This window comes from Delphinus delphis, chromosome 17 (genome assembly GCF_949987515.2).
Source record: "Delphinus delphis chromosome 17, mDelDel1.2, whole genome shotgun sequence".
Taxonomy (NCBI): domain Eukaryota; kingdom Metazoa; phylum Chordata; class Mammalia; order Artiodactyla; family Delphinidae; genus Delphinus; species Delphinus delphis.
This window is the reverse complement of record NC_082699.1, coordinates 6,249,065-6,277,062: the sequence shown is the minus strand read 5'-3', so window position 1 is coordinate 6,277,062 and position 27,998 is coordinate 6,249,065. Positions and strand designations below refer to the sequence as shown.

Sequence of the window (27,998 nt, the reverse complement as noted above, 5' to 3'; positions counted from 1 at the left end):
CTTTATTGTGAAACCCACATGGAGTACTCACCAAACTGATGATCTGTGAGGCCACACTGAAAAATTTTAAACAGAGCCCTAAAAGCAGAATTCATAAAAGATCGCATTTTCTGACCACAAGGAAATGTGGAAATTCACAACAAAATAATAATAAATCAAAACAAAACACACCTCTTCCTTTCGAAGATTTACAATCATCCTTTTAAACAGTTAACCCTTGAACAATGTGGTGCTGACCCCCAACTCAGTCAAAAATCTACGTGTAACTTTTGACACCCCCGAAACTTAACTACTAATAGCCTCCTATTGACCAGGAGCCTCACCGATAACAGTAGATTAATACATATTTTGTTTTATATTATATACTGTATTCTTGCAATAAAGCTAGAGACAAAGTGTTAAGAAAATCATAAGAGAAAACACATTTCCAGTGCTGTACTGTATTTATGGATACAGTAAGTTTACGTCCACTGTTTACAAAATGAATCATCTGTCAGTACCTCTACCAATAGTCTTGGATGATACATATAACATGCAGTGTTCTGTATAATATGACAAAAATACTCATACTTACAAGTATAACGATTCATGCACTGATAATGAAGAAGCAGCAATATGACTGCTCTATTGTAGCCTCATGTAATCAGTACGATTGCTTCACAGTAGCTCAGCCTGTACACTAATGAATCTTTATAAAAATTTCATGGCACACAGAATTAGTCATATTCATAATACAGTATTGGAAATACTGTTACACTTTAAAAAAGAACACTTACTCGTGATGGTAGGCTGACATGCAGTTCTTCCAATTATGACAGAGAGGCATACTGTACTGTAATTCTTCGAAAGCAAAGTTATAAAACAATAAGAAAATATTAAATATCACTTACCATATACCTATGTAAGGACAGGCTAACCACTTCAATACAAGTCTTGCACACTTTGTTTTCCATGTATATTTTTGTATATTTATTGAAAAGAATCTGTGTATAGGTGAACCCACACGGTTCAAACCCTTGTTGTTCAACTCTTGGGTAAAGAAAAATAGAAACAAGGGTTTTAAATTTACTTAGTGTATTATTTTTCTATATCAATTAAACATAAAAACAAAACCCATACTAAATATTGATTGTTACTAACCATTTTTAACAAAGTTGATGGACTTGATTTTTATCATTCATTATTCAGATTAGAATCAAACTTTACTTGCTTAGTCTTACACATTTTTGTTTACATAAACCAGGGAAACAATTTGATAGAATCTGCCGAATAAACCAGAATAAGAATTCACAACTTATTATGTGCCAAAAAGATTTAGGTAAAAAGGGAAACTTCGCTTTGTCCAAATGAACTACCTAGGAACTAAGCCACAAAGTGCAAAATTAATGGTCAAGTAATACCGAACATGCAAGATGAAAGAATATATAGTAAATATAACTTAAGATCTAGCAATCATTTTTTTTCTTTTTTTTTTTTTTTTTTTTTTTTGCGGTACGCGGGCCTCTCACTGCTGTGGCCTCTCCCGTTGCGGAGCACAGGCTCCGGACGCGCAGGCTCAGCGGCCATGGCTCATGGGCCCAGCCGCTCCGCGCCATGTGGGATCTTCCCGGACCGGGGCACGAACCCGTGTCCCCTGCATCGGCAGGCGGACCCCCCAACCACTGCGCCACCAGGGAAGCCCTCTGGCAATCTTTTAAGTTGCTCCTTTATTTTCCTTTTCCAGTATGTTTTCCTGATCCTCTTGCTCTTGATAACAGCAACTACTCTTCAAGGCTGGACTTCCATGTATCATATCTAGAAGAGACTCTTCCCTCTCCGAGAGGTGGCATGACTTTTAACTATCTGATATACCCTTATACTTAGGAAAGACTGAGTGTGTACCAGCCTCCCCTTACTCGGCGGCCTCTATGTGCAGAAACAGGCAAGGACTCTATGTATTAAAAATGCCCAGTAATGTTTAGGAGGTACCTGTGGGAAGAGGCTGAGCTGTATGGGAGCAAACCCACCTCCAAAGAAGTGATCAAACTTTTCTTTGAAGTAACTGATAAGAGGAACCAATGCGCTGAAACGAATAATGTTGGTAATTGGCGTCTACACATTCAACTTTAAAGCAACGTCTAGGATGAGTGGCGATATAGCCAACAATATTTGAGCATGAACTTTTTTTTTTAATTGGAGTATAGTTGCTTTACAATGTCGTTAGTTTCTGCTAGTACAGCAAAGTGAATCGGCCACATGTACACAATATATCCCCTCTTCCTTGGATCTCCTTCCCATCCAGGTCACCACAGGGCACTGAGTAGAGTTCCCTGTGCCACACAGTAGGTTCTCACCGGTCATCCATTTCATACATAGTAGTGTATATATGTCAATCCCAATCTCCCACTCCATCCCACCCCCTCTTCCCCCTTGGCATCCGTACGTTTGTTCTCTACATCTCCATTTCTGCTCTGCAAATGGAGAAATGGAGACAGAAATGTCTCCATTTCTGCTCTGCAAACAAGTTCAGTTATACCATTTTTCTAGATTCCACATATATGCGTTAACGAGTATAAATAAATTTCTACCAGCAAGGCAAACTATTCGCTAAGTAAAGAAATTCTTTTTCAACTTTGTATTTGTGGTATATAACAGGGATGCCGTGTGGAAATGTTTCATTGCAGCCAATCCTTAAAAATTCTGTGGACTAGAGAAAGATGCAAACCCGGAATAAGAATACATAGGAATAAACACTGACATGGCTGTAGGAACGGATGCGCTGGGACTGAGGTCGGATGGAGGGTGGGGTATGGGTGAGGAAAGGTGTGGTGGGTAGGGACTGCGGGAATCTCTGGGCAGGGGGTGCAGCTGTGCACAGCTCACGGTGCAATGTGTCCGGGTTTCTAGTATTTAGTTATCCTTGTGGGTTAAGTTTTCCAGCATAACACCTGTGCCCAATCAATACCTGTAGTGGACCAGGTACAACCTGTGGAATGATGAAACGTGTTCAGATGAACTGGAAAGTAGTGTTTCATAATGAGTCACGGTATGTTAAATACATGTCACACAGGAAGCAGAACTGATAACAGCCAGACAGTTAATAAGAGATGAACTCAGTTCTAGGGTATGACATCAGAATCCCATGGTATGTGAAGATCTGAAACCTGCCCAGGAAGTTTCCACATCCTCAGAAGTATCAGTTCTCTATTCTTCTAACCAGAGGTCTTCGATTTTTAACTTATGCTGGTGACTGATGGCTTCCCTTTCTACATGGCTAATCCTACAGGAGATTTTCCTGGCTCGGTTTGGGAACCCTGGCATTTCTGTCACCACATCTTCTGAAAAATATCTGCCTTGCTCTAAGCTTCAGGGACAGTGGGGGCCATACTGTACCACTACTGCTTGGGAAAATGCCGGGCAGTTCTTACATTGATCCAAAGAATGATGAACGATGATTTAATGAAAGCAATGTCATTATCAATTATCAATATTGCTTTGAGGCCACAGCCTGAGAGGCTATGGGAAATATCTCCTCATCGGCTGAAGGAAAATCAAATACCTCAGAAGGAGAACTTGATGTTTGGATCAAAACTATTAGAGCCAGAAATAACATCACTGGGCTCACCCGCTTAAAATTTAGATCATCTTTATCACTTTAAACCACAATAAAATAACGTTATCTACTGCTGTATAAAAAGTCAATACGATACAGAGAGGCCATAAAGTTATTCATTAAACAAACCTAAAAACAGGGTGGACACATTGCCTAATTAGTAACCAGTTTAGAACTCACAGATGGTGATCCCTAAGCAGCGGAGTGAAGCCACCCATGCAGGACAGCCCTGCCTTTGCATGTCATTATTTCACTGTTGCAGCTGAACCAGATAACAGCTATTTTCTTGCACTTCGTCTTGGCTAATGGCCAAATGCAAGGATTCATTATGCCCTAAAGACATCCATCAATTTCCAATCAGTAAACGCTGAAAAGTAGACTAGGCTAAGGAATCTTTAGAAATCATGTCTCACCAGCTAAGGTTTCTTGGCAATTTGTCATGTCACAATACTTCCTTCATTTGGAAAAAAAAGGTAGACCAAATAAATTGTCACTTAGGAGAGCAGAGTTCCACACAATTTGAGGCCACGCCCTCAAGAGGAAGTTTAAATAAATTATAGCAAAAGGAGGAAAAAAAAGATGTGTTGCTGAATCCTTATAGCTTGCTCTAAGTCAGGGAAATTCACCCTTGCTTGCTGACTTGGACCCACATCTTTCAGAAAACTGAAGAAATCTGTCTTTCGGTACTCCGAGAAAAACTGAAAAGTTATGAAGTTAAACATTATCACCGCCAATTATTTCTGGATTCAATGACCAGGCTCTTGCACAGAGTTGGTCTGTGAAGGTCTCTCCTGTTTGTGTTTCTCCCAAGACATAAAAAGAAATAAAAAGGGGAGTTTCTTCACTGTACACAACTCTGAAACGATGTTGAAGAAGTCTAAATATAAGATGGTTGGGAAATCACAGCAAAGAATATTCAATTTCTTAATGATCTTAAGTGAAAAATAAATGGGACTGTCTTGAAAAACTTTCATCTGAAGCCTGTCTCTTGGCATTCTGAATCTCACTGCCTTATGAAAAAAAATTTACTTGAATACTGTAAAAGGAAGAGGGTGTTTCTGCAAGCTTTGGTTAAGAATTTAAAAAGTGTTAAAATAGCATTCAATGAAAATATAGCCTTAAAAACAGACATTAACAAACTAGAAAGATTGAAAACGAACTAGGCATATAATTCAGGAAGAGAGGCAAAGTATTTCAAATAACCCCCCAAAAAACAGAAGGAATCAATATAAAAGCAGAAATGAAACAGAAAACAAAAACAGATTTGACCAATATCAGAAGTTTGTTATTTGAAAAACTCACTAAAATAGATAAATCTGATGAAGAAGAAAGATACATGTAAACAACAGTAGAAACAAGAAAGAGATTTAAGTACAGGTATAGAGATTTTTTTTTCTTTCCTCCTTCAGTACGCGGGCCTCTCACCGTTGTGGCCTCTCCCATTGCGGAGCACAGGTTCCGGACGCGCAGGCTCAGCGGCCATGGCTCACGGGCCCAGTCGCTCCGCGGCATGCGGGATCCTCCCGGACCGGGACACGAACCCATGTCCCCTGCATCGGCAGGCGAACTCTCAACCACTGCGCCACCAGGGAAGCCCGAGATTCTTAATGTTATATATATTAAAAAAGCCCACTAGGTACATCTCTATTAACACACTTGGAAATTTAGATTAAATGATTACCCAGAGAATGTACTGAACTGGCTTATTGAAGCAGCTGTTTATTAGGGATGACAGTTTAAAGTAGCTCATTTTTTCCCTGAACAGCCGAGGATTGCGGGCAGATCCCACAGTTCCTCGTCTTACGCGCAGATTATTTTCAAAGTTTGATTTCTTTAGGTGCAGTTTAAGCCTCTCCCCTCCAGCTGATAATGTCTGCCTCGAGCTTGGAAACCTGCAGTGAGAAAGGGAGGGGCTTCGACCGTCTTCTGCCTCCTCCCTGACCAGCCCCTGCACTGGAGGCCTGAGGTTTAGTACAGCCTCCGGCCCCGCCCTCCCTCCAGGAAAGGAGAGTTGTGGGTGGAGCTTAGAAGCTGGAGCGGTTGTCATCTGGTCTCCAACGTCTATATCGGTGCTTTCTCCGATGGTACGCTCGGTATAGTCTTAGCGCCCCTGTCCTTGGGGGACCTCCTACCAGCAAGCCCTTTTTTTGTAACCCGCCCTCAGCTCCTGCTTTTTGAAGTTTCATCCCACGTACACCCTTCCTTCTGGAGCCGTTTCCCTCGTCTCCCCCGGACCATCCTTTTGGGTGTGTCCTTTTCAAGATGACTAAACCAGAGACTCCCTCTGCCCAATTCTGGCCGTAGAGGCTACTTCCTATGAAGGTGTCTCTCCTCTCACTCTCGTGGCTCCAGCAAGTCTATTAGCTGTGTCGTCCAAATGCCAGGGGCACATGACAAGCTCCCGGAGTAGTTCTTTGAAACCCCGATTTGGTTTCAGGTGAGGGAAGAAAACCCCTCATCCTTCCGTCATCTGGGGAGCACACAGCACATCAACAATTATCAGAGCAACTTCACTGCTAACCTCTTGAAGAATTCCTCCTTTCCACTAAAACCCCTAAAATACTAGACAAAAAAAAATCTTCTGTTTAAATGTCTAAGCGATGTTTTTCTTGTTAACTCTTTGTCTTAGGATGCAGCCTTCCGGGGCTCCTGGCTATCTGTGCCTTGGTTGCGTGCTCTAGCTTGCACAAATCAGAAATTCCAGTTCTCCCTCTCGATTCTGATTTTCCATTTTCTGCCTCAGTCATATATTCAACCAGAGTCAGCTCTTGACCAGAAACATTCAAGCCTTCCTATTGAACCACAGTCCCCAGTATAGATTCTCACGGTGAGTTTTTATTTCCTGCTACCTAACATTGATGAACTTAAATATCATAGATGGATTCTCCAAAAAGTAAGAAAAATCAAACCATCTTCAAGCAATAAAGCATTCAACAGATCCAGACTCAGAGATGACCATGATGTTAGAACTGACAGGGAATTTAAAATAACGATGATTAAAATGTTCAAAGATCTAGTGGAATAAATGGACAGCAGGCATTAATAGATGGGGAATTTCATTAGAAAGATGGAAACCATAAAACAGTCCAGTGGAAATGCTAGAAACAAACAAACATGGGATCAGAGATGAAGAATTTCTTAAGTAAGCTTACTAGCAGCCTGGAAACTACAGAAGAATCAATAAACTTGAAAATAAGTCAGTAGGAATCACACAAACACGAAGAGAAAAACAATAAGGAGTAACTGTGGGATAACAAACTAACATACATGTAACTGGAGTCCCAGAAAAAGAGAAAGGGGCAGAAGAATCCTTGAAGACCTAACAGGCAAGAATTTTCCAAAATCAATGAAAACATAAGCCAGATTCAAGAAAGACAAAAACCCCTAAAAACATCACTGCCAAACTGCTGAGAACCAAAGTTAAGGGAAAAATCTTGAAGACAGTCACAGGGGAAGCACATTACGTAGAGATCCAGCACCACCGCCTGGCAAAACAACCGTGTGGTCAGCGTGAGTCAACCAGCAGCTGTGACTGGCAACCTGACCCACTGCTGGGTTTCTCATCTCTGTCCGCATGCTACAAAAAAAGAAAAGCTCACGTGGACTCGTCCTGGTGTCTCTGGGTTCAGAGCTTCTCCAGGGTCCTGCACCTTCCTGGGCTTGCCACCTTGTTTTGAGAACACCAGTGCCTTGGCTTATAACAACGGAATGGAGGTTCCACAAGCCTAGGTTCTGGTGGCTCCAAAGTGTGGGGTGCAAGACTGGGCTCTGTTTCTACGAGTTGGGTTTATACAGTGCTTTCTAGGATTCTAGTTCATGGTTCCATCAGTGAGTGTTAGGGTGGGTTGCTTCTAGTTTCTGTAACTAGAGGAAGTGTCAGTGTATATGGCTGTCCACTAGAGGGAGATATAAGCATTAAGTTTTTAAAACATGACGCAGAATCAGATTTCTAGCACAAATATACATTAGCAAAAAAAGTAATAAATGAACTCTAATACAACAAAAATTTAACTTCATATTACCTTCTGGTTTGTGCTATGGTTGTAACATGTTTAATATTTCCTAAAATACACATTAATAGGAGAAAAATCAAGCACATGTAAGATAAACATTATTGCTAGAGACATTTTAGGATGATAAAAGGGTTAATCAAGAAATAATTATAGGTATATATTCACTTAATATTCACTTAACAACAGAGCCCCAAAATACATGAAGCAAAACTGACGGAACTGGAGAGAGAAATAGGTATTAAAGCCTCTATTTTTGTAGAATTGCCTAACTTTCAATAACAGAACTAGATAGGAGGCCAACAGGGATAGAATACTTGAACAACAGTATAAGCGAACTAGACTTGACGTGTCTAACATATAGGACATGTCACACAACAACAGCCGAGTACAACATCCTCTCAAGTCTATGTGGAACATTCTCTGGGACAGATATATGTTAGGTGAGAAAACAAGTCTCAATAAATTTAAAGATTTGAAATCCTACAAAGTATGTTCTCTAATCATGATGGGATGAAATTAGAATTCAGTAACAAAGAGATTTGGGAAATTCACAAATATGTGGAAGTTAAACAACACACTCTTAACTAATGGATCAAGAAGAAAACAAAGTAGAAAATATTGGTACTTTGAGATGAATAAAAAAATACCAAAATTAATGTGGCAAAAGCAGTGCTTACAGAGAAACTTACAATTGCATATATTAAAAAGATTTCAAACTAATAACCTTTCATCTTAAGAACCTAGAAAAATAAGAGCAAGATAAACCCAAGTCAAGCAGCAAGAAGGAAATAAGTATCAGAGCAGAAATAAATGAAATTGAGAATAGAAAACAGAGACAGTCAACAAAACCAAAAGTTGGTTATTTTGAAAAGGAAAAAACTGAAAAATCTTTAGCTAGACTGACAGAGAGAAAGGAGACTCAATTTACTAAAGTGAAGAATAGGAGACATTACTACCAACATTACAGAAATTTTTAAAAAAAAGGGATGGTAAGAGCAATTGTATGCAAGAAAATTAGATAACCCAAATGAAGCAGACACATTGCAGAAAGACACGAACTATCTAAATTGATGCAGGAATACAAATTTGAATAGAACTTTAAGAAAAATATTGAAGTTGAAATTAAAAAAAAATTCGTGAAAAGCCCAGAACCAGACAGCTTCGTTGCTGAGTTCTACCAAACATTTAAATAAGAAATAACACCAATTCTTCACAAATTAGGAGAGATCACTTTCTCATTCCGATACCAAAATCAGATAAAGTTATTACAAGTAAAATTAACTACAGACCAATATTCCTTATGAAGAGAGATGTAAAAACTCTCAACAAAATACTAGCAAACTGGGCTTCCCTGGTGGCGCAGTGGTTGAGAGTCCGCCTGCCGATGCAGGCGACACGGGTTCGTGCCCCGGTCCGGGAAGATCCCACATGCCGCGGAGCGGCTGGGCCCGTGAGCCATGGCCGATAAGCCCGTGCGTCCGGAGCCTGTGCTCCGCAGCAGGAGAGGCCACAACAGTGAGAGGTCCGCGTACCGCAAAAACAAAACAACTACTAGCAAACTGCATATAGCAACATATGAAAAGCATTATACACCATTACTAAGTGGGATTTATCCCTAGAATGCACAGGTGGTCCAACGCACAAAAAATCAATTAATGACATACATCACATTAATACAATAAGGACAGAAACCATGATTATCTCAATAGATGCAGAAAAAGTATGCATATAAAAGAGGATGAGTCCCAAGACCAACACCCTTTCATGATAAAAAAACACTAAAAAAGCTAGAAATAGAAGGGCACTTCCTTAACACGATAAAGGGTATCTAAGAAAAATCCACAGCCAACATCATACTTAATGGTGGAAGAATAAAAGTTTCTCCCCTTAGATCAGGAACAGAACAAGTGCATCTGCTCTTACCATTTCTACTCAACACTGTACTGTAAATTATATCCAGGGCATCAGGGCAAGAAATGACATACATATTTGAAAGGAAAACTATTTTCAGAAAACATTATCTTGTACATTGAAAAGCCTAGGGCTTCCCTGGTGGCGCGGTGGTTGGGAGTCCGCCTGCCGATGCAGGGGACGCGGGTTCGTGCCCCGGTCTGGGAGGATCCCGCGTGCCGCGGAGCGGCTGGGCCCTGAGCCGTGGCCGCTGGGCCTGCGCGTCCGGAGGCTGTGCCCCGCGGCGGGGGAGGCCACAGCAGTGAGAGGCCCGCGTACCGCAAAAAAAAAAAAAAAAAAAAAAAAAAAAAAGAAAAGCCTAAAGAACCCACCAAAAAAACCTTAGAGCTAATAAACCAGTTCAGAAAATGCAAAAAAACCACCCCCAAATCAGCTTATTTCTATATACTAACAATGAACAATTTGTACATGAAACAGAAAAAATTCCTTGTCAATAGCATAAGAATAAAATAACTTAGGAATAAATTAAACAAGAGTGGAAGATTTGTAAACTGAAAACTACAAAACAGCACTGAAAGAAATTTAAAGAAGACCGAAATAAATGGAAAGACATCCCATTTTAATGGATCAGAAGACTTAATATTGGTAAAATGATAATACTCTCCAAATTGATCAGAGTGAATGCAATCCCTATCAAAATTCCAGTTTGGGGCTTTCCTGGTGGCACAGTGGTTGAGAGTCCGCCTGCCGATGCAGGGGACACGGGTTCGTGCCTTGGTCTGGGAAGATCCCATGTGCCGCGGAGCGGCTGGGCCCGTGAGCCATGGCCGCTGACCCTGCGCGTCCGGAGCCTGTGCTCCACAACGGGAGAGGCCACAACAGTGAGAGGCCCGCGTACCGCAAAAAAAAAAAAAAAAAAAAAATCAGTTTTGTTTTGCGGAAATTTACAACTTAGTTCTAAAATTCATATGCAAATGTAAGAGATACAGAATATCCAAATCTTCAAGAAGAACAAAGCGGGGGCTTCCCTGGTGGCGCAATGGTTGAGAGTCTGCCTACTGATGCAGGCGACGCGGGTTTGTGCCCCGGTCCGGGAGGATCCCATATGCCGTGGAGCGGCTGGGCCCATGAGCCACGGCCGCTGAGCCTGCGCGTCCGGAGCCTGTGCTCCGCAACGAGAGAGGCCGCGATAGTGAGAGGCCCGCGTACCTCAAAAAAAAACAAAGCGGGAGGACACACATTTCCTGATTTCCAAACTGACTACGAGCCTACAGTAAAAGACTTGGGTGCTGGCATAGGGATAGACCTAAAGATCAAAGGGAAGAAAAGACGCCAGAAATAAACCCTTACCTGTATGGTCAATTGGTTTTTCAAAAAGGGTGCCGAGAGATTTCAGTAGAACATTCATTTCCACAAACAGTGCTGGACAACTGAATACCCACGTACAGAACAGTGAAGTTGGACCCCCAACCTCATACCATATACAAAAGTTAAACACAAAATGGATCAAATTACCTAAATATAAGCGCTAAAACTATAAAACTCTTTAGGAGAGAACATAAATGTTATGTGTTTATGACCTTGGATTTGGCAGTAGTCCTTAGACACTCAAAATAAACAATAAAAAGACAGGGGCTTCCTTGGTGGCGCAGTGGTTGAGAGTCCGCTTGCCGATGCAGGGGACGTAGGTTCGTGCCCCAGTCCAGCAGGATCCCACATGCCGCGGAGCGGCTGGGCCCGGGAGCCATGGCCGCTGAGCCTGCGCTCCGCAACGGGAGAGGCTACAACAGTGAAAGGCCCACATACCGGAAAAAAAAAAAAAAAAAAAAACCAGGTAAATTGGACTTCAACAAAATTGAAAACCTTTGTGCGTCCAAAGATATGAACAAAAAAGTGAAAAAGACAACCCGCAGAACAGGAGGAAATATTTGAAAATCATATCTGATACACATCCTCCAAAGATTTACAAGGGGCCAACAACCCCATAAAAAGATGCTTAACATTTTTGGTCATTAGGGAAATGCAAATCAAACCCACAATGAGTTATTATTTCACACCAAATAGGATGGCCGTCATTAAAAACATAAAGACAAAAGTAACTGTTGACAAGGACATGGAAAAACTGGAACCCTCTTACCTTGCTGGTGAGAACGTAAAACAATGCAGCCACTTCGGGAAACAGTCTGTCCGAAAAAATTAAAACATAGCGTTACGGAACCAGGCTCACTCGCCCACAGCACAGCAAGCCAAACGCCCAGACGCTAAGACTTGCCGCAGACAAAGGGCTTCTTCACCAGACAGCCACGCAGGCAAACCTCAACCCCACCAGCCCCAAGGACGCCAAGGCTTGGGCTATTTATGGAATGAGCTGAGGCGTGGGGAGTGAGCGTGGAGACGTGGGGCAAGGTGATTGGCTATAAGGGAAGGGGGAGTCAATCCTCGTTCTGAGCAGGTGCAACTAAGCTACGAGCTTCTCCATGGGATGCCTCTTCTGGGAGTGGAGTATTGGGCTCTCTGAGGTCAAAAGGGCACCGATCAGATATTTGAGTGCGCGCAGCTGGAGGGTCGGGGGGTCTTGACCAGTCTTAGCCGGCTCAAGCTCAGACTGGACACAGCTGAGTCCAAGTTCCTGAAAAACAACTCTGGCAAGCAACTTGTTTAGGCTACGTGACCCTTGGAAGACAATTAAATCAAGCTTGATCAGGGAAGGCACGTTACAGTTCATTATTTCTTAAGCAAGTTACCGTTCAGTAGATCCCACTGATGACTACCCTTGCTTTCATTAGAGTCACCATATGACCCAGCAAACCCACTCTTAGCTCTACACTCAGGACATGTGAAACGTATGTGCCCATGAAAACTCGAGCGTGAGTGTTGGTAGCAGCACTACTTATAACCAGTAAAAAGTGGAAAAAGCCTCAGCAACCCCCCGACTGGCTGCTTCATTCTTTCTCTCTCTCCCTGAGGTCTCTCACCCTCCCGGGGAGCTGGGCTGGGCCCAGTGGGTCCAAGGACCACTGTCCTCACATCTTTTCTCTGTCCAGTTGAGCTTCCTGGATAAGCTCCGGAAGGCTCCGATTAAGGTGAGCCTTAACAGCAAAGCCACCATTAGCCTTTGAATGTAGCCCCCAGGCCTGCTTTAACTCGGGGACAGGCAGTCCCCTGTGGTATGGCGTGGCAGGGGCTTGGAGCCCGAGCTTCACAGCAGGAAGCCACCCGTGAGTGGAGGCAACTGTGTGTGCATCTCCTAGTGCCACCATGTGGGTTACACGAGCAAGCATGTGAAGATCTTGGCACAAACACTGATGCATTGCCTGACCTTTTCTGATAATATAAATGGTGCTTTATCAGAAATTAAATAGTGGATTTGTTCTCCTAGTGATTGGCTGTGTCCCCTTGAGTCTGCCTGTCTTCTCTACCTCTGTATCTCCAGCACCTAAAAAGTGCTTTACGTCAAGTGGGTGCTAAGTTAACATGAATGAATGAATGAATGAATAAAGGAATGAAATATTTGCTGGATAATCCATCCATCTCCCCCAACAGCGCCTTTCACATGCTTGGTGTTCAGAACATATTTGACAGAAGAACTTTATATCTGAACGTACAGATGGTGTGCTTACTCTTTCCTAAATCTGTAGTCAGGTGCCTGTTGGCTCCACCGAAATTCTTGTGGGGTTCTGAGCTGTAACGGAGGGACCCTGAGCTTCAGATATGGGGTTGTGTCCTGGATTTGCCACTTACGAATGACAAAGAACATGTTTGACCGTAGATTGTGCCCAGCCCTCGGGGAAACATTTTACACCACGGCCTGATTGCATCTCAACATCTACATTATGAGTCAGGCACTGTGATCATCCCCATTTTACAGGTAACAAAGCAAAGACTTGAGGAGGACAGCCTCTCGTGCTAAGGTGTATACTTAGTGGCAGGGCCAAGATGCAAACCCGGTTTAATCCCAGCTTCCACTCCCTTGATCATCTGAACCATGTCAAGCTGTGTGACATTAGCCACTAAACCTTCATGCCTCTCTTTCCTCATCTCTACAATAGCTAAAATACCTTCCCTGCCTGAGTTGGTTATTTTAACCAAGTAGGAAATATGTCAGAAGCTTTAAAAAGTGAAAACCTCAAAACTAATGTAAAAATTATGATTCTCTGAAACAGAACTTATCAACACCTTCTTATTCTCTAGTCCCGTGAAACTGTATTTGTTCAATGGACACATTTAGATACACTAGGCATTTACAACCTTGACACCATGTGTTTAAGGTTCAAAACAATATTTGAGAATAAGATATTCTGTATATGCCATAAAAAAAAACTGGTTTTTTCATAAAAAATAGTTGAAGACATGTGAATAGACACAGCAGTTCCTAAAGCTTCAAATTAATCATAACAAGGCCTCCCCCCCAGCCCTTTCCACTTTGTTCTCCCACTGACCTGCCCTGATCCACGGGGTCCATGGGAGGAGCCTTGGTCCACGGGAGCCCCGTGATGCTCCTGGAAAGCACAAAGCTTTGCGTTAATTGAGGTGATCTACGTTCCACTGTTAAGTTGGTTTCACTTGTGAATTCAGGAAAACAACTGGTTGACTCAATTGTTTGACCATATTCACAGCTCATTTTGTTTAGAGCAATCACACATGTGTAAACTATGTTTACTGCATTTCTGAATAGAAACCACCTGTGTACCATCAGGTTAAGTAAGCAGATAGCTTGAGCAGTTCTTTCTACTTTCTGTCCCTCTGGTTTGAGTTCCCATGTTTTGTATGTATCTGTTCATGGGGATGGTGAGTGGGACTCGGGCCCTATATTCTCTGAGGCCCAGAACTTCTTCCTCGGCACATCGGTGTGGACCCTTACTACTCTACAAATACGGAGGAAATTGACAGACTCCGGAGGGATTAGAGTGTTTAAATAAACTCGGTTCACGCCAGGCCTTCTGGCAACTAAAACATATTCCTTCTGTATCAGGGCACATACTTTTTCCCCTGCTGCTGTAGAAACCCCACAGGTCAGAGCTCACAGCTTTCTTGTTTCCTACTGTGTTCCCAGTGTTGACGCAGTGCTCGATACGCGTAGTAGGTGCTCAGCGTGTGTGTGTAATGAAACGGCACAGTTTGAAACATAGCAGAGAATAAAAAAGCAAATGACTTTCTAACTCAGTTGGCATGTTTATTTCCTGACATTTCACCAATCACTGTGCGAAACACATTGAGATGCCATAGAATCCAAGCGAGAAACTCTATGCACTTGACTCATCAGGAAACCCTGCAGGTACTTCCTCGCAGGCTTTTAATAGTTGTGACAACTGTAACCGGCATCCGAATCCCCACTCATCAGATGAGAGGCTGCATGTCAGGGGTGTGCTAGAAGCCATGTGTGGACGTGGGACAGTAACGAGAAGTGACATCCCTAGAAGGAAGGCATAAACCGTATGTAAACAAGAAAAATATGAATATTCATGCCTCTGCTTGTCCTCATCCCACTAAAGAAAACTGGGTGTGTGTGCATCCTGGGCTTTTGTTGTCTGGAAGAGGGATAGTGAGGGAAGGAGTAGAAAGAATACATGAGGGTAAGGGGATTCCAGGCTATATTCGAAAGGTGTTTGTGGTGTTCTGAGAGGGGGTGGGGAAGACAAGGCTTAAGGACATTTTCTTGGAGTCGTGAATGTACTTCTCCTTTACCATTTTGAAAATCTTTTAATTTTGACAAAATTATAGATGCACGGGAAGTTGCAGGTAATTCCTAGAGGTCCCATGTACCCTTTTTTCACTTGTTTGTTTGTTTCCATTTGTTTGCTTGAGAGATGACTCCAAAGGGTTAAACTGTCTGGCTCTTAGATTGGTGTTTTCTCCGACTGTGGTATCCTGCTGTGACAGGCCACCTAAAGGTTCTGCTTTTAATGAGTCATATAGAACTCAGACATAGTAATTCAAAACAGCACATCAGCCTAAGTATATTTAGTGGGTACAATGCCCTAAAAAAATCTAAATGGATTGAGAAGTCTACCTACTGACACACAATGACTGATATTCATAATTATGATTACAAATCACCCATGAAAAAATATTTGTGGTCTCTGTTTAAGGAGACAAAAAAGGATGAAATGAACCTATGGATTCTGTAGCCAAAAACCAGAAACAAACCAAAAGCTCACCAGTAGGGAATCGGTTAACTAAATTATAGTATATTTAGTCAATGGAAGATTATACACACAGAAAAAAATGAAGAGATCTATACAGATACATATATAATACATATATATGTATTGTCATGGGAAACATCCACAATATGATAGTCATTTTTTTCGTGCTATAAAAAGTCTTTAATAGAACCCCATCTTTGCACGTGTTCATGTGTGACTCACCAACTATCTCCACGTTGTCAAATCCAGAGGTCATTTCTTTGCCATCTTCCTTGACCTCAGAGTAGCATGTGATGCAGAAAATGTCTCATCTCCCTTCAAGTACCTCCTCCTCTTGCTTCCTGCGACACTGTATCCTCTCGGTTTTCTTCCGGATCCTTCCTTACCCATCTCCTCTTCAGCCGCTCTCTGACTAACCTCGAGAAATGGGCTGCTCTGGGGTCTGGTGTTAAATTCTATTCTTTTCTTGGGCTTTATTTTCTCCCTAGGTGATCTAATAAGGTCTTTGGGCTCTAAATGCAATCCAAATGCTGATGACTTGGGACACCTATTTCCACCCCTGACTTTTCTCCCCATCTTCTGGCTCAAGTTCAATTGTTAACCTGACAACACAGCAATCTGTGCAGCTGAAGATAGTGTTTTGACCTGCTGCCCTCCAAAATCTCTCTCCCTACTGTCAGGTGTCCCTATATATGACCTAGCTCTTGCCTGTCTTCTGGTCTTATATCTTAACCAAGTTTCCCCTCATTTACTCTGCTCTGACCAATCCTACCTCCCTTCTGGTTCTGAGATAGAACAAGTTCATCCTTAACTCAGGACTTTTGCATTTGGTAATCTCTCTTCCTTCTGGTTTTGAGTTGGCCAATCCCCTCTTGTCATTCAGATCTCAGAGGAGCACATCAGCATACCTGCAGTTGCTCTTATTCCCTGGTAACTCTCTACACCTTGTTTTATTTTATTCATAAGTCTTAAATTTTATTATCTGTCTCCCTACTGAAATAGTGTCTTCATTAGAGCAGGGAATAAGTCCATCTTATTAAAACCTGTAGCCAGAATACCTTTGAAGAGTCCTTGGCACAGAATAGGTGCTCAATTACTATATCAGTGTGTATAGAAATAAAGTTTGGAAGGATATATACCAAAAAGTTAACAGTTGTTACCTCTGGGTGGGCAGTCGTTGAGGAGGTAAATTACGAATTGACTTTCTATCAAGATAGGTTTCAGTTAGTCTTAAATTATTTGAAATGAAGTTGTATTCCTTTAACAATTAGAAAAATTAGTAAACATATTTTCAATTAGAATAAAATGGTTAATAAAATTTTGATGTTTTAAGATAAACTATGTTTAATTGGAAGATGCATTTACGTGGGATACTTTCTTGAGGATGTTAGGTAAGTAACATGTTACTATATATAGTAAAATACCTATGATTTTGTAAACGCGCTGAAACATGAAGCAGCAGAAACATTTCACCCAGTTCTCTTTCCTTTGAACTTGACTGCTGTATTTCTCATGAATCATTTAAATTGATTTCTTCTTAAATGTAACAAGATCAAATCATTAGCTTAATGATAACTTATGCTTAGTTTTCTTTAAGTTATTATATTTTACCTCTTATATATTTACCTCTTATTGGGTATGTTCCTCCTGAACAGGTTTACTGGTTCTTTTTATAAGCGTACTAAATTTGTAATACTAGCCGTCATTCCCAGGTCTGAATGTTAAGTCAACATATGTTTGAGAGACCTTCACCTTATCAAGTATTGCAGGTTTCTGATTGTTTTGGAACCTCTTCTGATACCCGTGGACTTAGTTCAAGGCCAGTTGTTTTTTTTTTCCTAATAGGATGGTTAATTGTTTGCTTTGATCCCTCAAGTGAAGCATCTTACCGTATATAAAAGTCTAGCTGGAGTCTGTGTTGTTACACCCTTACCTTTCTCATCACAGACTCTCCTCCTCAGAGGTTTTGCATTAGATTTGCAAAATGATGAGTGTCTCTTTGATCTGGGGGGTTGTTATAGCGGTGTGCTGTTGTTGGTGGCTTCTCCTTGGAACGAGGAGAAGGTAAGGAAAGCTTTACTTTTAAACTGCATTTTTGTTCATTCATTTAATGTTCTTTTGCCTTCACTGTTATACCATAAAGTTGGTTTTCTGTACTTACATACGCTAGCATTTTCTTCCTTAATTTTTTTAAAGTAAAAACTTTTAATTTAAAATTTTGAAAGTATCTTTTTTATTATATCTCACAAAAGATAGAACGGCAAAGTTTCCTTTTTAGTATTGACATATACTAGTGGTAATGTAAAAATGGACAAACTTGTTAACCATCACTGACAGAAATTTTATGAGATCTCTGTGTGTGTGTTTATGGGTGCATCTAAAGAGAAAGTCTGGATTAGTAAGGATAGAAGTGGTAAGTGGATCTGCAATTCCTGTCTTGTGGATTAAATAGATGCTCTGACTCAACGTTCTTCTTTCAGCTAGTTCTTGTGCACTGTATACACTCAGTCTAAGCTGGGAAAGTGTATAGAGCCTGCATTGATCATTCAATTACTATTTTCTTATTAGTGATCATCAACCATGGCGAACTGGGAAACTGTTAAATGTATGAGACACCCCTTTTATTTGTATGTATCATTTATAATCGGTTCAAGAAATACAAACAGAATCAGATACAGAGCCATGGTTTATTTAACTTCTGATTTCCTCAAAGAGTATCGGGGGGGGGGGTATGTAAATATTCTCTGCTTTGTCAATCCCCCAAAGACAGAATTACCCACAGCATATCTTCAGCCATGTAGATTGCTGTGTTGTCTACCTTTTACAGGTTTTTTAGTTTGTTTGTTTTTGCCCTTTATGGTATTTTAATATTAACTACCAGGACTGGTCGTTTCTAGTTTTAATGAAACCACTTATCTGCAAACTATGAAAATAAAAAGAATTATTTTATGCTATGTTATTCTACCAAGAGGGATAGTGGTTTATGTTGGAAGATAAATGTTTATATTCTCAAATAAAAACATGGAAGATAGCATCAAAGAGCACTGAATTATAATCAATAACCATGTCAATACTTACCTTACTCAATTTCACTTTATAATGTGCTAATTTCTCAAAGATTCCCCTCTGCAACTATCATTACAGAATAATAATATATTTAAACTATGAAGATTTTGAAAACTTCAATTCTGCAATCCTTTTTGTCATTCAGGATTCTATATCTTTAGAGAAAACAATCAGATGAAACATTTTGAGATACTTAGGCAAACGACGCTTAGAAAAAATATAAACACTAGAATGTAGTTTCATCTCTACACTGATAGGGAAAATCTTGTTGGCCTGGTTGATCCTTTTATCCTTATCACTGGGAAGAGTGAGGATCACATATTAGACATTCAGTGTTTGCCGAATGCATGGATGGATGGATGGATGGATTTAGCTATCATTTTCACCAACATATCATGTTACTAGGTTAATAACTCATTATTTTAGTAAAGGAGCAGGGCCCCACCAACCAAAAAAGTATCAATAAACTATAGTGTTTTGAGGTTTGAAGTCAGCGGTAAAAAATTTAATGTAAATAAATATAAATAAATATAAACAAATATAAATAAATATAAATAAATATAAATATAAATAAATATAAATAAATAAAGAACAATGTGCAATTTTCCATCTTACCATCTCTTTGTGTCTTGCAGGCAAATGGGTGAACCACCTCTGGAGAATGGGTTGATTCCATATCTGGGCTGTGCTCTGCAGTTTGGTGCCAATCCTCTTGAGTTCCTCAGAGCAAATCAAAGGAAACATGGTCATGTTTTCACCTGCAAACTAATGGGGAACTATGTCCACTTCATCACCAATCCCTTGTTATACCATAAAGTGCTGTATCATGGAAAATACTTTGATTGGAAAAAATTTCACTTCGCTGCTTCTGCAAAGGTAACCAGGTTTGCATTTATATAGCATTAGGCTTTTTTATTTTCTACCTTTTTCTATGTCAATCTATTTAATCGTTTTGACACACTCAGATGTAAAGCCGGAGATGCTGAAGAGAGTTACCCTTACATGGAGATTCTTAGAAACACAATAAACCAAATTAGACATAATCTCTTGGTATTAATCATTTAAAAAGTCAAAATCGGTATAGCTTTGTCATTTCTTAATCAGCTCATGAGGGTGAAATAAAAATTAAATGTTTTACTGAACCGGATGGCATGGTATGAATAAGACAGGTACAAACTCACTCATGTCAACAATTTCTACACAAGACCCAGAGTATAAGTTGGAAACTTAACGTTCAACAATTGTTTTACCACACTCATGCCACACAATTGTTTAATTTTGTTAAGGAATTGACTAGATATTTTGGCATCACCTAGATGAGATCTAAGAGGCTCTTTTATAGGAAAAAATTAATCAATATTGAGCCTCTGCAAAGAAATATTAGAACTGGTCTCCGCTACTAAGTAGCTTAAAGTCTGGTTAAGATACATCTACAAAGAATATAAAAGAGAACTAATGATTAAAACATTCTTGATTAGTACCAAATTAATGTGAAAATAAATGCAGAAGCATAAGAAAAATAAGAAATAGAAGACCAGAGTGATTGTGAGGGAAGTGTCACTGATAATCTGGGACTCACACTTGGCCTTGAAAGAGGGCATGATTTGGCCGCTTGTAAAATGCTATGAAATTGCACGTGGGAAGGCCGGTTTTCCTTTTTTTTGTTTTAACAAATAGAGAATCATGAAAGCATCTAATCTGTGTTTCAGTCATTTACTAGTCCTAGGTCAGGTTTAATTTCTTTTTTCACACATTTCATTTATGGTCAGGCATTTGGACACAGACGTATTGACCCCAGTGATGGAAATACCACCGACAACATAAGTAAAACTATCATCAAGACTCTGCAGGGCGATGCCTTGAATTCCCTCACAGAAGCCATGATGGAAAACCTCCAACTTGTCCTGAGACCCCAGGTGGTTCCCAAGCCCAAGACGCCCACCTGGATGTCAGAGGGGATGTATGCCTTTTGCTATCGAGTGATGTTTGAAGCTGGGTATTTCACGCTCTTTGGCAAAGATCTCTCAGGGCAAGATGCACAAAAAGCACTCATTCTAAATCACCTGGACCACTTCAAGCAATTTGACAAAATCTTTCCAGCCCTGGTAGCAGGCTTCCCCATTCACGTGTTCAAGACGGGCCACTACGCCCGGGAGAAACTGGCGGAGGGCTTGCGGCTCCAGAAACTCAGAAAGAGAGACCACATCTCGGAACTGGTCAGGTTTCTGAATGACACGCTCTCTACCTTGGACGACACGGAGAAAGCCAAGTCGTTCCTCGCTGTCCTCTGGGCCTCGCAAGCAAACACCATTCCAGCGACTTTCTGGAGCTTATTTCAAATGATTAGGTAATTAGCAAATTATCCATTTCTTCATTTTAGGTGAAAGCAGAAATTCAACCATTTTAACTAAAAAAAAAAAAAAAAGACGTGGTACCTTCTCATACTGTCGATCAAGAATGTGGTATTTACCCTTGTAAAAGTTTAACGTGTATCAGCTCATCCAACCCTCCTAAAACAGCTGTGACTGGTAAACACATCTTGTAGAAGAAGAGACCTTTCCAGGGAAAGGAACGTGCTGGTACAGGGTCAATGTAGGCTGTCTGCACCAGAGCCCTTTCTCTTAACTCCAAGCTGTTCTTCATGACACCTCTTAAAGTCCATGAATTTGGTCTTTATAATCGTAAAAATATCCTTATGTGATTGCTGACGTATTGTCAGTGAAAAGAACAGTGCCTATGTCTTACTCATCTGTGCATTAACTGTTTTCTCACTGTCAGTGATTGCTGTCATACTATTCGACCAACTCTGATAGCTACGAATAAGAATCATAATATATTATTATTTAGCTAGATGGGATTTAGCTAGAGTTTGCCTTTTAAAACTGTATATTAAAAAAAACCCTGTCTGTAACATATATTTTGCATAACGTGATGTCTTCCCAGAGTGATAGTCTTTTGGGAATTTGACATTCAAATGGTTTATTGAATTATTCCAGTTCAGTTGGATGTTGAGTGTCACATAGACACAAAATTGTGTCACATAGACACAAAATTATTATTCCATAGGATTGGGAATGCCAAAGTTCCATTGAAGGCTGATAATTTTATGTCTTTAATATAAAAAAAATTTTAAACGATTTCAGATACAAAAAACCATTACTAATCTTTCTCAAAGTTTAAATGCCTTCCAAAGTTTTTACTTGAGAAAACTCTTTCTGGAAATAAATTCACATATTTACAGTGAGGTTACAACATCAGTTTTCTATCCTACAGGTAAGAGTAGACATTTCACGATAAGCACGCAAAGATTTACCGGTCAAGCGTTTCTGAGACTCAGTTTACTGTGATCATGTTATATGGCTACATTACCAAGGCACTGACGATCCGGTAAACGTCAATGCACTAAAGTGAAGTAGCATTCATTTCACCAGTCAAGTGTTAGAACAATAAATTATTATATAAATGGAAAAGGTGTTCTACATGGAATCACATGCATGTTAAGAGTAAATTTAAATTTCCTTTGGCATTTTAGCCAGTACTTTAGAATTGTTATCTTGGATGCAATTTTCTCTCAATTGCCATGCATATGACTAATTTAACCATTTAATCCTTATTAGAAACATTTATTTATAAAAGTCTGGTCAAAGTTTTACTTCTATGTAGCAGGACCCTTTTATTTTTTATAAATTTATTTATTTTATTTATTTATTTTTGGCTGCATTGGGTCTTCGTTGCTGCGCGCAGGCTTTCTCTAGTTGCGGCGAGCGGGGGGCTACTCTTCGTTGCGGTGCACGGCTTCTCATTGCGGTGGCTTCTCTTGCTGCGGAGCACGGGCTCTAGGCACACAGGCTTCAGTAGTTGCAGCATGAGGGCTCAGTAGTTGTGGCTCGCAGGTTTAGTTGCTCCACGGCATGTGGGATATTCCCGGACCAGGGCTCGAACAGGTGTCCCCTGCATTGGCCAGTGGATTCTCAACCACTGCGCCACAAGGGAAGCCCACGGGACACTTTTAAGGCAACAGTTCTTGCTAACATCCAAGGACTTAAAACACAGCTATAAAATACAGTAAAAAATAAATGGAAATGTCCCTTTCCCACCTTCTTTGTATCTTGACCACCTGGTTAAAAGAAGGGGAAACGCCTATTTGTTTGCAGACCTTTTGGTAGAGAAAAAACTGTTCTGTACATCTTTTCTTTTCTCTTAACCTTTCATAGGAACCCGGAGGCAATGAAAGCGGCCACTGAAGAAGTGAATAAAATGCTAGAGAACGCTGGTCAAAAAATTAGCTTTGAAGACAATCCAATTTATTTGAACCGGATACAACTGGATGACATGCCCGTGCTAGGTGTGTTTGCTGTGTTGTTACATGTCATCTACTGCATCCTCCTAACAGGAATTGTCAGTACACATCACGCACTTACTTGTTGCATACTTACTTACTTGTTCGGAAAAACCCGAACTTTTTTGGCCAACTCAATATTTGTGTATAACAAGTGAGGAAATGGGCACTGAGAGGTTAAGTCACTGCCTGGGATTGGATGGTGGAGCCAGTGGCAGCAATAACGTGGAGCTCTTGACTCTGCGCTTTCAACCTCCGCTCTGTGCTGCCCTGCTCTGCCTCATTTGTTACTGCTCTTACCAGCAATCTTATAGTTAATGGGCTACTCGTTTTCATGAAATGAAAGGGGAAAAAGTACCATCATGAAACCACAATTAGCTGCATGGGTTGGGTGGTGGGGTGGAAGGTTATTTCATTGAAAAAATGTTTGCTTCTCTGGATTTTATAGAAATACAAAAGTACCATATTTTTAGAGTAAGAAAGAGTTTTCTCTTTGTTTTTGTTATGTTTCTCTAGAGGAAATAAACCAATGTATGCTTTCAGGGGCAGTGTGTCTTAGCGGAAGGGACGAGAAGGAGCACAAGCTCCACGTGGGACTCTGCCCTGCCGTAGAAACCACGGACATGTCATTTCACTTTTGGGGGTCTTATTTTCTCACTTGTGAAATAAATTACTAACGTGCTATGATTTTATGCACAGTCATGTGAGGAGCACTTAAAGCGTGACAATTAAAAGGACAGAGACTGGAAGGTCAGGCGAGACTTTCTCATCATATATTTCAGCTATCCGCAGCATGTTCTTTGTACCCCTCTATGTCCTTACCAGAATGCAGGGCATACTCACACAACATCAGATAGTGTAATGATAAAAATGGGTTCTTGTAAACACCGAAGTGAAGCTGCATTAAACATCTGGAAAATTATTTCTATGTAAAAGTGTTAGTATGTTAAATCTCAAAAGTGATAAACTTTGAATAATTCACATGAAAGTGATTTACTGATTTTTTTCCAATTGTATTAGATGTCTAGTGTCTTGTAGAAATAAGATTATTTTTCCATAAAATTATGAAAGTCTAGTTCCCATTGATGACCAAGAAAATCATATCTTTACCAAAAGATTATTAACTCAGACTGTCAGATTAAAAATACATTCAGACACCACTGAATCATTGATCACAGCACAGAAAAAGTTTGAGAAATTTTTATCTGGCCAGCTTCCCACAGTCTCTTTAGATTTGTGTTATAGGCTGCTAGAAGTATTTCAGACTCTACATTACATGGCCTTTAAAAATACTTTGTTCTTCCTTCTCCCTTCCCTCTCCTCCTTTCTTCCTTTTAAAATCTTTAGACAGTATCATCAAGGAGTCTCTGAGGCTTTCCAGTGCTTCGCTGAACATCCGGACTGCTAAGGAGGATTTCACTTTGCACCTCCAGGACAGTTCCTATAATATCCGCAAAGATGACATCATAGCTCTTTATCCGCAGTTAATGCATTTAGACCCAGAAATCTACCCGGACCCTTTGGTAAGTGACTGTTCATCAAAGTTCCGAATCCAGAAAAAAAAATTTTTTTTTTCAGTATCCAGGTGATGTCTACCCAGATTGAAATAAAGAAGAAATTTACCATTGCAGAATTCATTTGATCATTGAAACCACAGGGACTGTCTCTTTTATTAATGTCAAATATTTATCTAATTTGGAGAATTTGGATGACAGCTTGAAATTTTAATTTTTATCCCTGGTATTGGTCATCACATAATCTCTACTAGATTATGTCTGCAGTTGTGATAATAAAGCTGCTGCCTTTCTTCTTCTTTAAAAAGTGGCTGCTCCCGGGCTTCCCTGGTGGCGCAGTGGTTGAGAGTCCGCCTGCCGATGCAGGGGACGCGGGTTCGTGCCCCGGTCCGGGAAGATCCCACATGCCGTGGAGCGGCGGAGCACGTGAGCCATGGCCGCTGAGCCTGCGCGTCCGGAGCCTGTGCTTCGCAACGGGAGAGGCCACAACAGTGAGAGGCCCGCGTACCGCAAAAAAAAATAAATAAATAAATAAAATAAAATAAAAAGCGCCTGCTCCCAAATCCAGGGAATTAGGGGCTAATATACTGACTCCTCTAAGCTCCTGATTTGAATCCTTCTTTCTAATTCTGCCTAACAGAGAGAGGAGCTAGTTGCCCAGGCGGGATAGGAGGTATAAAGGTTTCCCTTTCCCACCAGTTCTCCTTAAGTTCCCGTTTCTTATTACTTTCTGATTCGAGGTGGGGTATTTGCTAAATTACTCACAGATTGGATTAAAAAAGAAAATTACTCTTTGGAACTTCCAGGTTAAGAAAAAGATAAATTCCTTTTAAACTAGCTTATACATTTGTTTTCTTTGTATCTTTATTGCAGACATTTAAATATGATCGCTATCTTGATGAAAATGGAAAGACAAGGAGCACCTTCTATAGTAATGGACTCAAGTTAAAGTACTACTACATGCCCTTTGGGTCAGGAGCAACTATATGTCCTGGAAGATTATTTGCTGTCCAGGAAATTAAGCAATTTTTGATTCTGATGCTTTCCTATTTTGAACTGGAGTTTGTGGAGAGCTGTGTTCAATGTCCCCCTTTGGACCAGTCCCGTGCAGGCCTGGGTGTTTTACCACCATTAAATGATATTGAGTTTAGATATAAATTCAAACATCTGTGAACATATGCTTGGAAAAGAGGACCCCGGATGCTGTTACAAGACTGCAGAGCACCATGATTTACCAGTCCCTTTGGACAGACTTGTTTAGTGGTGGTAGAACGGATGCAGCAGGTCCAGTTCTGTTCACCGGTGCTTGCTTGTGAATCTTAACATCTTGTTGATGGTTTGCAGAAGCTATTTCAGACCCTGCAAGTGAAAAAAAAACTAGTTCCTAGAAGCACAATTATTTGTTTTCATTTCAGTAAGTCAGTGAATGTTCATATAGCCACGGACTGAACTTCATTATTTTCAGAGGAAAGTCTTTTTTTTTTTTTTCCAGAATGAAGATATTCCAATTGGCAAAATTTCTTTTTTTTCCTAAGGAAACTGCTTTATTTTTATAAAAGCCACCCAACAGTTATGCAAAACGTACACATTCACGTTTTAGTGAAACTGCATGACTTTTTGACCAGATATGGGGCCCTACGGGTGTAGATGTATATTATAAAGGATATTTTAAAGGATTATATCATGCCTTCTAATAAAAAGAAAATGTTTTCAGCTTTCCTTATATCTAGTATTCATGGTTTATAAAATGATGATCTCGGTGTCCTGAGACCATTAAAGATGGTTTTAATATATTCTCTTTAGGTTTTAATTTATTTTTGCTGGAAACTCTAATGTCTGTGTCAGGTTTCAATGATCTTGTCTATCATTAGATTTCATATTAATTGGAAGTTTTTTCATAAAAGTCAGTTTTTTTCTGATATTACTAAATATGCACCTATGAAAAGAATAATTTCTTTTAAAATATTTTAAGTGCCGGAGTTATCAGCTATAATATTTTTATTGATAGTTCTCTGTATTTATATGTAAATTATATTTAACTTTTTCCTTGTACTACAAATACTAAGAACATATTATAACATTTGATAATATTGAAATGATTCATCTTTCAGAAATAAAAGTGTGAATTTGTATGTTTTAAATTTTTAAATATTCCGAATGTTTAAAGCATTTACCTACTGATAAGATGCAACAATTTTGTTCATTATTCATTTCTTAGAAAAAGCAAAATAATTATTCACTCAAAAATCTCCTGCACACTTCATAAAATTCATTAAAGATTTTAAAATCTTGTTATTTATTAAATTTATTAATAATTAAATTTATTAATAATATTATCATGGAATTATCTCCTACATAGGTTATTTTTCATACAAAGAAAACTAAACTTATTTAGTTGTGGCTCAAGATGAACAAAATTCTTTTACAGAAAATTTGTTTTAAGCTAAATTTCTAACATGGTTTCCTTTCCTAATATATTTTATATAGGCACCTCTTGGAGATATTGCAGGTTTGGTTCCAGATCTCCCCAATAAAACAAGTCACATGAATTTTTTGTTTTCCCAGTGCGTATAAAAGTTATGTTTTTACACTATATTTTAGTCTATTAAGTGTGCAATAGCATTATATCTAAAAAAAATGTACATACCTTAATTAAAAAATACTTTATTGCTAAAAAGTTCTAATCATCATCTGATGGTTTCAACTTCTTTGAAAATTGGAGTCAGTCCTCTCAAATCCTGCCACTGCTATATCAACTAAGTGTATGTATTCTAAATTCTTTGTTGTCACTTCAATAACCTTCACAGTATCTTCGCCAGGAGTAGATTCCATCCCAAGATACCACTTTCTTTGCTCATCCATAAAAAGAACTCATCATCCTAACAGAAGAGGGTCAGCCTGTCCTTCGAAGCTTTGAAGCCAGGCATTGACTTCTCCTCTCCAGCTATGAAAGGGTAGATGGCACCTTCTTCCAATATAGGGCTGTTTCTTCTACATTGAAAATCTGTTGTTTAGTGCAGCCACCATCATGAATATCTCAGCTAGATCTTCTGGATAACTTGCTGCAGCTTCTGCATCAGCACTTGCTGCTTCACTTTGCACTTTGATGTTATGAAGACGGCTTCTTCCCTTAAACGTCATGAACCAACCTCTGCTGGCTCCAAACTTCTTGTGCAGCTTCCTTACCTCTCTCAACCTTCATAGTATTGAAGAGGGCCTTGCTCTGGATTAGGCTTTATCTTAAGGGAATGTTGTGGCTGATTTGATCTTCTGTCCAGACCCCTGAGACTTTCTCCATATCAGCAATAAGGCTGTTTCACTCTCTTATTGCTCCTGTGTTCACGGGAGCAGCATTTTATTTATTTATTTATTTATTTTTGGCTGCGTGGGGTCTTCATTGCTGCACGTGGGCTAGTT

The 27,998-nt window shown here is 40.0% G+C and overlaps 1 protein-coding gene and 1 long non-coding RNA gene across 5 annotated transcripts; one reads left to right on the top strand and one right to left on the bottom strand.

Annotated features, from left to right (window-relative positions):
• Positions 1-105: 105 nt before the first annotated feature.
• LOC138414319 (uncharacterized) lies at positions 106-19,417 on the bottom strand. 3 transcript variants are annotated; one of them, XR_011246765.1, is made up of 4 exons: positions 19,344-19,417; positions 13,956-14,015; positions 11,654-11,699; positions 106-1,029 (listed from the first exon to the last, which is right to left on the bottom strand). It is a non-coding gene; the product is annotated as an uncharacterized lncRNA (long non-coding RNA). The 3 variants fall into 3 exon arrangements; XR_011246764.1 differs by lacking the exon at positions 19,344-19,417 and adding an exon at positions 15,885-16,186; XR_011246766.1 differs by lacking the exons at positions 106-1,029; positions 19,344-19,417 and adding exons at positions 1,163-1,262; positions 15,885-16,186.
• CYP7A1 (cytochrome P450 family 7 subfamily A member 1) lies at positions 17,578-26,304 on the top strand. Of its 2 annotated transcripts, XM_059994676.1 has the most exons (7): positions 17,578-17,726; positions 19,364-19,604; positions 20,498-21,075; positions 22,943-23,073; positions 24,415-24,590; positions 24,890-25,072; positions 25,455-26,304. In XM_059994676.1, the coding sequence occupies exons 1-7, from the start codon at positions 17,647-17,649 to the stop codon at positions 25,752-25,754; spliced, it is 1,689 nt and encodes a 562-aa protein (XP_059850659.1). In that variant the 5' UTR covers positions 17,578-17,646; the 3' UTR covers positions 25,755-26,304. The 2 variants fall into 2 exon arrangements, with proteins under 2 accessions (XP_059850659.1, XP_059850660.1); XM_059994677.1 differs by lacking the exon at positions 24,890-25,072.
• Positions 26,305-27,998: the final 1,694 nt, after the last annotated feature.